This window comes from Cucumis melo, chromosome 7, assembly GCF_025177605.1.
Source record: "Cucumis melo cultivar AY chromosome 7, USDA_Cmelo_AY_1.0, whole genome shotgun sequence".
In the NCBI taxonomy this organism is placed as follows: domain Eukaryota; kingdom Viridiplantae; phylum Streptophyta; class Magnoliopsida; order Cucurbitales; family Cucurbitaceae; genus Cucumis; species Cucumis melo.
In genome coordinates, this window is record NC_066863.1 from 27,426,319 (window position 1) to 27,441,208 (window position 14,890).

Sequence of the window (14,890 nt, forward strand, 5' to 3'; positions counted from 1 at the left end):
TCGATATTAATGATAGTTGGACTAGAGAGAGCTTTATAGTATCACCCTTGTAAATCGAAATACGTTATATTGAGTAGTCGACAACACATATGTTTAAAAACCGTTAAATGGTATCTATAGAAACACAATATTAGAAGCTTAGAGTTCTCACTGATTTTGTTTGCTAGTGGTTGAATTCAATGATTATAGGTTTGTTAAAGCTTAATTATGAGAGGTTAAAATGGAAAAAATCATATAGTAGTGGGCAGGCTCTCCCAACATGGTGTGTTTTATTGTTCTTATTATTTTGCTTAACTCTTACTCCAAACTTAATCAATAAATATTTTCATTCCCTTGTCTTATTTCTATTTGGTGATTGATAATTAGTTTGGTGGGTATTTGTCAAATCTTTGTTGGTGTGTGTTTATGCTTTTTTATTTTCCTTTTTCCTTCTTAATCTCAATGTTGAATAACAAATCAAGATTGTGAAGTAAAAATTTATATGTATTTAAAAAATAAATTAAGGTCACATTTGAATAATATATCATTTGGTTTGTAGTGTTTTTATTCTTTAAATTTAATTTCATAAGTTTTTTTTTTATTTTATCTCTATAATAATTCATTGTTTAATATATCATTTTGTTAGTGCGTGAAATGAATGGAACTAAGACATACAATTAAATCTCCAAACTTTCACATCTAAATCAATAGGGAAAAAAACACCGATTCTTGAATTACAAGAAAATAATATTAAAAACATGTCATCACTGCATCCGACCACCTATAATAATCTACCAAGAAAGTAGCCTTGGCCAATGATGAATTAAGTTTGATACAAAACATATTAGATTACTCTATGGCTTTACCAATAAACTGTAATACAACTGCAGTAAATTACACAGCTTCCTCTTTATATCTAATGAACTTCAGATAATGTTGTTTTATTTTAGGACTTAGTGTACTTGAGATGGTAGAATAACAACGGGTGGTTTATTAGACTTCATCATCTCATCTTTCTAAATCCAAGCAGCCGTTCATTGAAAAGACCCTATGTTCTACAATGGTTGCGGGCGTGCTTGGACTATATAAATGTCATCACCCACGGTGCAGCCTTCGACGTCCTGTGGACAGCCAAACTTGCATTCCAAGAAATAGCCAACAGCGCAAAGACGTTGACCTAGCTGTTCACGAAATCTTGGTTCAACGGACAGTGGTTTTTTGCTGTAATCTACAGTAAAACGTGCCATTTCTCCATCAGCAGGGCCAGTAGAAAGAACTCTTAGTTCTTCACTGAAGTTTGCAAATGCCAGTGTTTGTACTACACCATCAAACTTCCCAGATGAAAGACGCCAGGGTGTGCCACGGGTGCCAGAAGCCAGAGTTTCACCAAGTCCACAGGCAATCTCAGCCTCAACAGACTTGTCGTTTTGGTTGGTTGGGCTGTATGTGTGTAGAACAAATGATAAGTCGGGAGAAAGCATTTCTTGCACCAGCACTGCCATTAGAGCATCTTTCTGAGGTACCCCAGCAGCTCGTCTACTTAGAACTGCTCTTCGAGTGTACAACGACGCCCATACTTTGCTAACAGCATTGCTAAAAACAGTTTTATTTCTCACACTTACATTTGGAATTGAATCATAAAGTCCAGCAGCTGACATGCCAGCCAAATCCTCAACATTGGCACTAGACCGGACGATTAAGCGTGCATCTTCAGGAAATATTCTCCCCACACTATCAATTATGTCTTGTGATAATTGCAGGGAGGACACCAACTCCTGTAGTTGTTTGCAGAGTTCATCTAGTTCCACTCCTACTTTTGCTGTTTCTATTTGTTCCAAAATAGATTTGAACGTTTTCATGGAATTGCTTTGAGTGAGTACTGATTCCATAGAACCAAATGGAATCACTGCCCCTGCAGGGACTCGAAACGCAGCTGGAATCTGTAGATTTGTAAAACCTGCCAAAAAAATTTATTCATCAACGGCTGGTAGTTGTGTAATATAATAACCTCCAACAATAAATGACATTAACATCGATAAGTTCAAGCGTCGATAAATCACATCAGACTAAAGCAGTTCTGAAGCCTCACCGTTCATTAACCAGATGACAAAAATAACAAAACATAACAATTTTTTTGGAACCATTTTCCTCTCCACTTTTTTTTCTTTTATAGGTTAGTTTGAAATGAAATTTAGCCCAGCTCATCTACAATCATAATTTACAGAACAGAAATCCATTTACTTCCTCTTTGGGTGAGCAGATAAGCAAAATCTTTGATGTCTGAGAGTTTAAGCTCTAGGGCTTTGGGGCAGGTGCGGATTTTATTAAGCTTGTGCATTCTATATAATGATTTTTACTTTAGACTTCATCCACATTTAGAGACTTTGCAAATAATCTAGTCTGCAATAGCAATTCCTAAACGGAACAAGAACTTTTAGATAATCTAAATTGGAAAAAGGCCACACTAGGGAAATCGGAGCATTGGAATTCCATAACGGAAGTGTTTGCAGAAACAAATACAGACTAATAACTACAAGTTCACATGAAACCTCTGGGATTAATTATTTCAAAATATATGAAGCAGCAACAGAAGTTAACACTATTTGAATATTGATATTTCTAAGTACTTACCTCTCCTAAATGTAAAGTACGTCTTTTTCTATATGGTGTACCTGGATGAAGAGGTACGTACAAATATTGACTTCTCTAATGACCGACTCAATTTACTCCCATGATGTAAGTAGTAGATATTTCCTTATGCACTGTATTAGGACTTCCTACCGGTTCATTTGAGGTGGGAAAGTTTAAAACCTGAGCGTAGTTTCTTCAAAGACAAATTTATGATGCATATGATTACATATATATTTTGTTAAGGGAAAAAGGTTAGATTCAAAACGTACTTTTCTCAGAGATGGCAGCCAAGGAAGCCAAACGACCACAAGCTGCAGCTTTTGCTCCTGCAATTTGAGCACCTGCATCAGCAAGCGGTACCACTCCAGAAGAAATTTCCTGGACAAAAAAGTTCAACCGTTGCTGATCAGGAGAAAAATAAATACACTATGAGAATAAAAATTCTGGTGAGGCAATTTTGGAGATCTTTTAAAGAAGGAAGATATGTCCAAGTATCATTGAGAAATGGTTTGACTACAGTATATGGAACCTGTTTCGAGTCGGGAGGTAATGAGGGATCCTCCATACTGGACTTTTCAAAAGTAAACACATATTCATCTGGAGCAGTTCTGGCAGGAAATTTATCAGTGCTAATGGGAAAATTATTGGGGCTAGAATCTGATGGAGGACATATATGAACGCCAGTTGCCGATGCTTCCATCCTACAATCACCATACAATCACCATATATAAGAACATAAACAAAAAGCCATAAGTAGTGGACGAAGAGTACAGACCTCACAAATTTTCCGAGAAGTTTCTGCAGAACAGAAACTCTCTCCTCGTCTTCACACGTCACAAATACAACTTTTTCCTACAAAGTCCAGGCATATTTTCATTGGTAACTGTACAACAGCACTTGACAAAAGGCACTCTGTTAGAGAGGCTAAACTTACTTGACGAGCCCTGACACCAAGATGAGATAAATGAGGTAGTTCCTGTAGTAGCACAACTCCTGTTATGTCGCTTCCAGCAGCTGTTATCTGCAAATAATCGACTTTAACATCATTTTATTTTCTTTTCTTTCATGGAGGTGCATTCTAATTCTACCATCAATGTCATAAGAAAGAGGTGCAAAACAATAACGGGACCATCGATAGGGAAAGTGATACATATTTAACTTCAAACCTCTTCATCGCCATCAGCTTTATTAACCATAAGAATAACAGGGCCCTCTATGGATGTTGGAAGAGACCCTGGGACAATCCTCTCAACCTGAAGGCAGACTCACAATTACAGTTGCACAATAGTAAAATTTTAACAAGTAGGCAATGCAGATATCTTTACATAACATGTGGGTTGCAGGCTAAGTAATCAATGCATTTCATATTATGTCTTTAAGTAATGTTTAGTCAAAGCCTTTCCTATCAATCCTCACTCTAGCATCTTTCTTCAATACAGACACTCTACCTTAATTTCTCACCATAAAAAAAAAAAAAAAAAAAAAAAAAAAAAAAAAAAAAACAGCCATGTACCCTAGATTCTATTGCTCAAATGAAGCTCTTTGCCCCAACAAGAGTTCCCTGTGTAGGGCTACAACAATGGTAAATTGTAAGCTCCTTTTAGGATTGCCAACTTGCCTTTTTCTTTCTTAGTTTAGTATGCCCATGCCTTCTCCTAAAAAGATTAGACTTTAGATACATTACATGCAAGTTCAAGCTTACGTATGTGTTTTAATGTGTTAGTGTGATGAGATAGATTTCAGTGTTTGTGAACTCACTTAACTTCTTTAACTTCCTCTTTACTTCAATACTTGATTTTTGTAAAACAAATAAATAGATGATCACCTGAACAAATGTTCCTTCAACAGATCCTGGCACAAGAACATCCCAGCCCTGTGATCCAAGTGAACTTCTGACTGCTTTCAGAAGAATAGTGCATAACTTCGATACCTGAAAAATTACACTATATTTCCCCAACAGACCACTATCAACTCTTGACCGACACACAGTAATAAAGAAGAATAAAGTAAAATTATCCCAAACCATTATACCTAGCACGAATTTCAGCTTCAGCATATGTTCTCACATTGTTCTCAGGGATCCCAAATGCTTTTCCAAGCATCTGAAATGAAAAGCCAATCAAATATGTATGTTCCGTTATCCACAAGACAAGTTACAATTTCGAACTTTGCAACTAGAAGAACCATGAAATCCTCTACAGAAGTCTCAGACAAAGGTTGTTCTTAAAATGGTGATATTCAACAGAAACTATGACTATTAATAGATCTACTGTTGCCGACAAAAATACACATTAGTCCATTGGTTGAGTTCATTGTCCAGGAAGTCAAAGTTATCATCTCAGTAAGTAGTTCTTTCGTGCTTATGAATGATAGAAATATTTATACCTGAACTTTCTCAGGGAATATTTGAAGAAGTGCTTCGGAATATTCTTCAGTCAGCCTCCTTGTTCTATCAAGAGTAGCCTTAAGCCTCAATCCCCAAATTTTTTGGCCATCTTCACTTCCTTGATAAGGAAAAGTCAGTCATAGAAATGTCAATTGATTCAGAGCTATGAACATGAACACCTTAATTTGGGTAATGTGTCCTCACTAATATAAATGGTGCACCCACATTTGTTAGACATATGTTAGACATTGGGTAAACACAATAAATGTATTTCCAACAAATATTGAACAAATAGAATTCGTTGGATATGTGTTGCACATTTGCTGAGCACAATAAAGATGTCAGGCACTTGCGAATATATGATCAACAATTGTTGGAACATTTAAACTAAGGAGATCGATTTTTTTTACTTATTTTTCTAACAGATTTATAGACATGAAAAGAAATATAGTTGAAAAAAAAAAAGATTTTAGGTTCTTTTAAAATATGTTAGATTATGTAGAAGTAGAAAGAAAAGTCCGGTAGAAAGTTTATGCTACATTTTAACACAAGGCCCTACTTGTTTCGATATCAGTAACTAGCTCCTTCAACTCTTAATGAATTGCAAATTTTGTTGCTTCTTTCACATTATCTTTACTTCATATAATAGAAAAAGATTAAGAAAAACACTACAATAGTAAAAATTAAAAATTAAGTTAGAAGTAATCATATATGTACTAAATGCATATTTCAATAAAAGTTAAATTATAAGTTTAATCTTTAAACTTTCAAGTTTGTGTTCAATAGGTCCTTGAAATTTAAAAGTGTTAAGAGATCTCTAAATTATCAGCTTTGTGTCTTATAAGTCCATAACATATTTGTCAGTTTTTAAGACTGATATATCTATTAAAGAAAACTGACTTTTGTCTAATAGATATTAAATTTCAAATTGGTACACAATAAATTCATGAATTTTAAAAAATGTCAAATAGGCTAAAGACCTATTAGACACATTTGAAAGATTAAGGACTAAACTTATAATTTAATCTTTAATTCAATGTTCTTTTTCCCAATAAAAATCAATAAATAAACAGCAAGTCCATTTTCTAATCTTGTTAATTTTAAGCAGAAAAAAGATTTTTTTATGTTATGCTAAAGCCAACCATTACCTTCCCTTTCAGCGAGGCCTCTCTCCTTCCAAGCACTAATCTCATTTACAATAGCCACACACTCTTCTGGTTTCCAACCAGATAAACCCAGTTGATGAGTACCAAAAATTAGGGCATCCAGAGGATCATTCCAAGAGCTTACATTCTTTGACTTCACATTTTCTGCCAGCCAATCAGCACCCCTTGTTGCCTCCAGCACATTTAGGAATCTAGCAACATCAGTGATCATTAGAGACCATTGGAATAAATCAACTTTCAGTTTGTACCCTCCATCTGGAATATACTAGTGATAATAAACAAAAACAATTATAATGATAATAATAGACCATCCGATTAAATAAATTTTCAGTTTCAGCCTCCAAAGCTAACATCAAGAATTTCCCCTAAAATGCCTTCAAAAGTTTCATTGAAATTAGGATGGCCGAAATGGGAAGAAAGATCCAAAAGATACCTATGCTTAAAAACAATAAAAAGTTTTTGCTTGTAGGAGTCTACTGCCTCTTCCAACTACTGTCAACCTTATCGCCAAGTTTGGTCGACCGAGTAAGAGTTATGAAGTAAACAGGCTTGCCACTGCCAGATATTTCCTACAGAATTGCCTAAGATAGATGCTTTACAAACAATTCAATTCACCATGCACTGTAGGCCTCTATAGTAAACAAGAAAACAGGCTATAGGAAGCCTGAAAAAACTGTACCTGCTAAGAAGAACAAATAAGTAGTCCTCAAGTCCAATCTCACAAAGGCGCCACTGCACTTGCACAAAATAAGACCTGTAAAGAACTCAAACTTGAATGATTTTATAAATAAAAATACTTTCAGTTAGCTTGCCTTTTGTCGCATGGCTATTGCAGTATCTGAAGCATCATTTCGTAAGCCACTTTCAAGACCTCTTACGAGTATTTCTCTCAAAGCATTCAAGGATTGAATGGTTTTGAAAACCAGGTCAGTGCCTTGGTTTTGGAAAGAACTGCCCAACTCGTCTGCAGCATCCAAGTTCTGCAATAAAATACAATTCCTTCATACTCACCCTAGCTATCTAAAGTTTCTCTACCAAACATTTAAAGAAAAAAGAAAAAAAAAAACTGTTGGTGCGAAAAAAATCTAGTCTTATTCAACTGCATCCAGCACTAAGTGGGGGAAACGAAAGGAAAAAAAAAACAGAAAAAGCAAGATATTGGAGGCCTGAATGTCCTACAAAATTTATTAAAATGATGCTATGCCCCACTTCTAAAAATCAGCAACCATATTATCGAGAAAATAGTTGTCTGTAAACAAGAAAATATAATGTAACAAGAATTGAACAAAATTTATATATTAGCGAACCCTTGGATCTAAGCTGTTTGAAACCCAGAAGAATTGAGAAGATTAATATTCTCATCAAATTTTTGCTTAATCAAGCATTAAGAACTGCTGAAAACTTTTTCAAGAAGAGGGAAAAAAGAAAAGAAAAGAAAAGTGTATTGTTAAGCACGGAGAGCACTAAAACCTTCAGTTTGTTATGTCTTAAGGCAAATGAGGATCAAAATCACCCTTTTTACCCTATTATTAATATATGTAGAAATTGTTGACAGACTTCATTCAATCTTTCAATAACCACTAGGTGCTAAAAAATGATTCCCCAAAGGAAAAAAGAAAAGGAAAAGAAAAAAGGAAAAAAAAAAACCCTTCAGCTTGTGTATGGTCCAAAGTTCACCTCTAAGTTAAGTTGTTTAGATTTGCATGGTCAAACCAAACCACTATTTCAAAAGTTTAGTGCAATGAAACCAAAGAATGTTTTAAGATAAATTCCTTACATGGAGGGAGAATATAGAATTAGCTAAATAATAATGTTCACGGAGGTCACTATCTCCATTTTTTGTTACTCATGATAATGCCAACCATTTTGTTTTTTGAAATAATTGGTGTAATGCCCCATGTGCAAGGTTCTTGTGATTGAGCCACTAAAAAGAATGTGTACTTTGTTGGTATCGGCAGTAACTTTCATTCTTTTACGTCTTTCTTAACCATACTTTAAATATTCTTAGGATCTCTCTCATACAGATGTGATCTTAGTTCATTCATAACCCCCTCCTAAACTCGGACACTACATGTTCTCCAGTTTCTGCCACATCTTTATTGGGAGAAATTCTGCTATGATACTATCTATAACGTCCTAGGCCCAAAATTCGAACCAAGATTCGAATCCGGATTCAACAACTGATGACCCCGACACTTCCTAGTGTCCCCTACAACCTGGTAGCACCATTCTTTCTTGTCTTGAAGGCTTCTGAAAGTGAACTATCTCCACAAACCAACACGAGTCCTTTCAGCATGTTTTATCCTCACTCACAAGCATCATAGTAAATTTCAAGGTCACCCAACATAAGATTACTCCAAGTTAAGCACACTTAACTTTAAAGTTTTATAATTGAGCCATTGGAAAGGAATGTACACTTCGTTGGTATAGATAGTAACTTTCAATTCTTTTAAACCTTTCTTAACCATACTTTCATGTTTCAAGATCTATCTCATTAAGGTGTAATCTCAGCTCATTCATGTCCCCCTCCTAATTTGAGAGGTTACAAATTGGCTTGTAAACTGAAAGCAGGGACTACATAACCAAACCTCATGGGTTAAAGTGTTGCGTTTGAAAACTAAAAAAACTTCATGCAACCAAACCCAAACCTCAATGACTACAACCACAATGTATTTTTCTCTACGAGCATATATTTCTTTTTAAGTTTTCTAGTAAAATTGTCCATTGAAGAATTGAAAGCTCATATTCATATGAAAAGAAAACATACTAATAATATCTTAAACAAGAGTCAAAAAGATAATTTCATTTTATTTAATCACTCTTTTCACTAAATTAATACAAAATAATTAACATGAATAAAATATTCATGTTTCTTACAAAAAACTCAAAAAGAAAAAAAAACACAAACAAATTTAAGACAACAAAATATCACCTTTTTGCACTCCAGGAAGTGGGCAAGAGCCGACAAGCCATGTCCATCAACAGACTCCTTGATTGATTCAAGTTGTTCTGCAAGGCTGAACATAGCACAAAATTTCTTATTTGGGGTCTTAGATTTGCACTATAGTTTGACTCGTCAATAAAGACATGTTACAGGATTTCAACAAGCTTATTTAAAAAAGTGAAAAGATGTATATCTTACCCCCAAGTTGAAACAAACTTTTACATTGAACTATTCTCAAGGTTTTGAAATAATTTCATATTAGTCGGCACATTTTAATTTGACAGATTGAGCATTGAAGATTCAACCTATAAATCAGAAAACGGTGTGCATGGCTTTGATATCAAAACAAGATCATTATAATGTATGAGAGAAAGAGAGAGACAGAAACAGCTTAATGTGAAGAGTATATTTGTTTGACCCCATTATCATTCTTAAAAAATGTGAATCCTAATAAAAGCATTATCAGCCCTTATAAGTTATAACTACTTAGGCTGTAAATGTGAAAGTTCACCTTGTCGATAAAAGACTTAATCTCAAAGATTTGGCATAGATCATTCTTAGTCTTCTGTAAAAAAAAAATCATTTGAATTCTGTACACTTTTCCTTGTCTTGTTGCCAAACATGACTTCTCACTTCGTTATAGCCTAAGTGACTACACTAGAGGAGATAATCCTCCCAGAATCAAGGTTTAGAATCTTTATGATGAATTAAGTAGTCTAATACATGAGAGGGAACTCATATATATCACAGCACATGTAGCACATCGAACATAAACATCAAAGAAAGACAAGATGAAGGCAAAACAATGGGACTCTTTATCTGACCTCCCAGCATTGAAGAAATCTTTCAACTCTTGATAGAATATTTTGAACTGCTCAACAAAAGCTTCACTATATTCTCCAGGGTTTTTGGTTATCCTTGTAAGCATTGCTTCTGTGGCAATTAAGTCCTCTGGACCAGCATTGCGATGAAGCTTGTTTTGTATTGTATGTTTGATTTCTTGCTGAAATGTGAAACTTCAATCAAAACATATAAAATTTACTCTATAGTGAACCAATAAAAATCACTAGTGGAAAAAAAAATCTATTCGTCTCTGACACTGACAGGTCTTCATGGGATTACCTTGAGGTCATGAGGGATATCATTCCGATGAGCAATATCACGTATACGTGTTAACGGAACAGATGCAGTAAATTCTGATTTAAAAGATGGCAAACATGGATGAATTTTTCGGATAATGAGGGCTACCTGAATATAAAAAAAAAAGTAAACAGTTTTAAGCTGAGAAAAACAAAGTCAAAAAGAATGTATGAAGACAGGAATTGACGTATAATGAAATAGGGAAATGCCTACAATAAAAAGGGTAAAAAGTGATGAGGATATAACCGGATGCAAGTTTTAAAAGTTCGTCAATGGCTTTTCTTTTCAATGGAAAAATGGAGCTTTTATAAATGGAAGAAAACAAAAGAGCCTACATAATAAAAGCCTAGAGAAACATAAGGTTGTCAATGGCTTTCCTTTCCTTTCCCTACGAGTTGGAGGGGGTTTGATAAACAGAAGAGCTGATCCTAATGCCTATATTCTTTTTTTAAATTATTATTCTTTTATTAATTCTCTGCATTGAGTCTTCACTACATACTAAGCTCTGTCCTTAATTATTTACTGATCTAACTTGTTGGTTTTAGTCTGTCCTCTACATACCTACTGGCTCAAATAGGTTGGCCGTCATTGTACCATTTCATTATATATTAACAGGTTGGCTATTTGATTTTGCTCTGATACCTAAAGACCAGTCCCACATGCCCGTCCTTAACTGTACATAACTTTCCTTATCTCAGCCTTTTACTTCGAGATCAGAAAAGGTTGCTGCGCATTCTAACACAACAATTGCTACCCTTCTTTCTTCCCATGTCAAGCTTTCTTTACCGTGTCTTCTCTTTTACAAACATAAATCTAATTAAAGAATAAGCTAATCTATAGTAGGTCATTCCAAAGCCAGAACCTTTTTTCTTTTTGGTATGAAGCTGAACTTCATTGAGAAATTGAAAAAGAAAAAAAGGATCATACAAACAAAATTAATTATGAAAAAAGAGGTAAAACAAAGAAGTTAGTAGTAGAAGTAGACCACCTGGGGAGAAATATCTTTCTTGGAGGATAATCGTTCTAATTCACGAAATATAATCCTAGAAATTTCAGCATGCCTATTTGGCCTGTGATGACCTCCATCCTCAAAACAAGGGATTTGACCTGTATTTATCCACTGAACAAGAATGATATTGAGAATATAGAAATACGGAAGGAAAAAATTTTTTAAAATAAAACAAGAAGTTGAAGAAAACCTTGAGGTAGATAGCAGAATATATCAATGACTCCAGGCAATTCTCAGCATGCACATTTTCAACTAATAATTCACGCACAACGTCAAGCTGCACAAGTAAAAGTAGAAAAATGTATCAGGAGGATAATTTTTTTATAATTTTATCAAAATAAAGATGATAGTGAATTCAATGCTAAAAGTAAGGGGTTGTTTGGGTGAAGGAACCGGGAAGTAGGGAGTTAGAAAGTGTGGAGTTGTGAACTTTACCCCTTGATCGACCAAATAAGTTCATGGGTCCCACGACTTGAAAACATTCTGTCTGATTGTTAGTGGTATAATATTAAATTAGCCTCCACCTATCGGTTTAAGCTTTTGAGTCAATCGATAATTTAACATGGTACCAGAGCAAGTGGTCTAGAAGGTCCTTATATTCAAGCCCTTAAAATGTTATTTCTTCCATTAATATTGATTTCACCTTATTGGGTGTCCTATGTATGTTAAACCGATAAGTAAAGGAGAATGTTAGTGATATAATATTAAATTTTCTTTTACCGGACCTATCAACTTAAGCTTTTGGAACGATCAGTGATTTAACACTTATTAACTCCCTACATTGTAGTCCCTATGAGTTCTTAACTCCTTAGATTTCACAACTCCACCTTAGAAATTGCAACATCCTACCAAAAGTTGCAAATGCACGAGTCCAAAAAGGCCATGCATGATGATTCTACAGACTTCATCAAGAGAACGTCCCCTAGGGCAAGGATGCGATGACCAATAAACAGTTAAAAAAAATTGAAGTATGAGGCAAAAATAAAGTCATTTATAACATGACATGTCATTAACTTTCATCTCAGCCATTAGCAGGACTGAGCCACCTCCAAGGTTCTCTGCTCCTAAATTTAATTAGCTATAAAATGGGTCAAATAACCCTATAACTATCTTCACATGTAAATCCAATTAGTAGCATTACTTGCATTCTATTAGAAGGCAGAAACGCAACAAAATTATCTCATCTTCACTAAAAGCTTTGAAGCCCCGATAGTCACTTGGTTCAACCACTTGAAATAGGGTGCTAACAACGATTTCATCACAATCTACTCTAGAGTTCTACTAAGGAATTTTCTTTTCCTTTTTTCATTTTGACCAAGGTAACAATTCGTTTCATTTAAGTTATGGAAACTCTATTATTTTAGAGGAAAACATATACATCGTTCATTGTCGAACCAACTTTCAACTTTTTCCTTTTGAAACATTTTGTTGACCTGACCCGCATGGTTAGTCAAAGTATGCAAATGAAACCTACTTTGGTCGCCTCATAACTACATTATCTCTCCCCCAAATTCAAAAAATGGCAATGATTGATCAAAATTTTCATCACTGCCAGGTGCATCAGAATCACCAACATATCCAGCACTATGTTAGAAGCCTGGTTGAATTTCGAAAAAGAAGAAAAAAAGAAAGAAAGAAAAAACGAGATAGACAAAAGAAAGGCATAAAGATAACAAGACATCCACATCAATCATTTAAACTCGAAATAAATTAATAAAAATAATGGGGTCTGGAAAAGTACCTTTCTTCGCCAATTCCTGGCATTTTTATCTCCTTCCACCAACTGTAGAGCCAACCCCTTAAGATCAGAAGTGTTCCAAATCCTCTCAGATTCTCGGTTGTGATGTTCGTTAGACCTCATAAATGAGATTTCCTTCCCCTTCCACTGCCCAACAAAAGGGCTGGCCTCATCAACCAAAGATCCATTGCCATCTTCAACATCCTTGTTCTTTTCATCTCCTTCGTTAATCTCATTCTCATCAAAAAGCGACGCCCCAACTTCTTTGTTGACCCCTTCTGCATCCAATGGCAACGTTTCATTTCTTTCTCCAATGGCCTTTGCATCCAAAGGCAACGTTCCATCCCCATTAATCTCCTCTACTTTCAGGGGCAACATGTCCACAGCCTCCCCAGTTTTATTCCATTTATAAACTAAGCTAAATTTCCCTACCTTAGGCAACTGGAGAACCCGGTTATCACCTGATTCCCACAATACACTCCCATCCTTCCCCAAAATAACGAACTTGAACTCCACTCGTTCATCCCCTCTGTGCTCTAAATCACAAACCCACCCATCCTTACTCCAATTCAGAAGAGTATAATTCTTCCATGAGCCCAATTCTTCAGACGATCCTAGTATTACAACAGACTCCCCAAATTGAACTTGGTGATCCAACCTCACCTTCAGAAGGACTTTCCCGCCACTTCCAAGTTTCCCAGTCATCATTTGCTCCTCATCTTCCCTGTTAAAGTCCAACACGATTTCATCGTCAAATAGCTGAAATATTAGAGTTAATCAGAAGAAGCAATAAAAAAAACACCTCAAAAGAACAATTCTAATCAAAAGCAAAAGAGGAAAAAAAAAAAAAGAACTCTTCACTTAACCTGATAGTTTCTTGAGAAGCAGAGGAAACCCCACAAACGATTCGTCTGCTATGATTACAAAAAGAAGAGAGAGACCCAGATTGGGAATAAACAGTCAAATGAAAAGGGTTTTTCCGGCATTGCAGCTGGTGACGGCCGTGGCAATTCAAAGAACAGGGGAGTGGGAATCTGTTAGAGGTACGAAAACAATGTGGAAAACGAATGGAACCCATTACTGCTAGAAGGAGAAAAGAATCACTGGTATCACTACAAGCATTCCCAATTCAACACAATCGATTGATTCAAGAGAGAGAGAGAGAGGAAGAAAGTGAGATTTTTCACTCGATTGATAGAACTTCCAAGTTCCCAATGGAAGGAAGATATTTTAAAATTTATGAGGTAATCAATCCCCAGAATGAATCCGACCTTAGCCACGTGAAATTAAGTAGAAATATGAAACTGATAATAATAAATATGCTATCTTTTATCATAATTGAAGTAAAAGACAAGCATACACACAAGACAGAGGAAATGAAAAGACTCTTCGCAAATTCCAAGCCGTCGGTCTACTCTTTTTCTTAGATTTTGCTTTCCATTTGGGTGAGGATGATGAAGAAGCAGCTATGATTATGAACCACAAAATCGATTAAAACAATCGCCAACCTTTCAGTCATCTTTCATCTTATATGAATTGGGAAAAAACAACTTTTTGGACCTTTTTCTCTCCCTCGTGTTGGCTAAAAAAGGTTTGCACATGATTTTCTTTTTTGTTTTTCTCTTTGTTCTTAAGAATATATGAAATATGACGGAGGAAGGTGGAGGATAATTTGCATGATTTTTCTTCTTGGAGTTAGATCTCTCACCGCAGTACAGATTGTATCGAAATATATCTATGTTTACGAAAGGACTAAAAATCGAATCTCAAATTTCGAAGTTGATAGTGGTTCATATGAGTTAAAGTATACAAATAGAATGTGTATTATCAAATAAAAATGTGTATATATATATAGAAAACTTGAATATCTAATCTCTTCATCTATAACATGTATTGA

At 35.1% G+C, this 14,890-nt stretch overlaps 1 protein-coding gene across 2 annotated transcripts; it reads right to left on the reverse strand.

The window, feature by feature from the left end:
* Window positions 1-687: 687 nt before the first annotated feature.
* LOC103494556 (phosphoglucan, water dikinase, chloroplastic) lies at window positions 688-14,562 on the reverse strand. 2 transcript variants are annotated; one of them, XM_051087327.1, is made up of 19 exons: window positions 13,860-14,562; window positions 12,997-13,717; window positions 11,446-11,532; window positions 11,235-11,366; window positions 10,229-10,354; window positions 9,931-10,109; window positions 9,095-9,179; window positions 6,975-7,142; window positions 6,842-6,894; window positions 6,145-6,353; window positions 4,996-5,105; window positions 4,642-4,712; window positions 4,436-4,553; window positions 3,777-3,863; window positions 3,545-3,631; window positions 3,386-3,462; window positions 3,140-3,311; window positions 2,880-2,988; window positions 688-1,936 (listed from the first exon to the last, which is right to left on the reverse strand). In XM_051087327.1, the coding sequence occupies exons 1-19, from the start codon at window positions 14,069-14,071 to the stop codon at window positions 1,035-1,037; spliced, it is 3,705 nt and encodes a 1,234-aa protein (XP_050943284.1). In that variant the 5' UTR covers window positions 14,072-14,562; the 3' UTR covers window positions 688-1,034. The 2 variants fall into 2 exon arrangements, with proteins under 2 accessions (XP_050943284.1, XP_008454006.2); XM_008455784.3 differs by having other exon boundaries at window positions 4,996-5,114.
* Window positions 14,563-14,890: the final 328 nt, after the last annotated feature.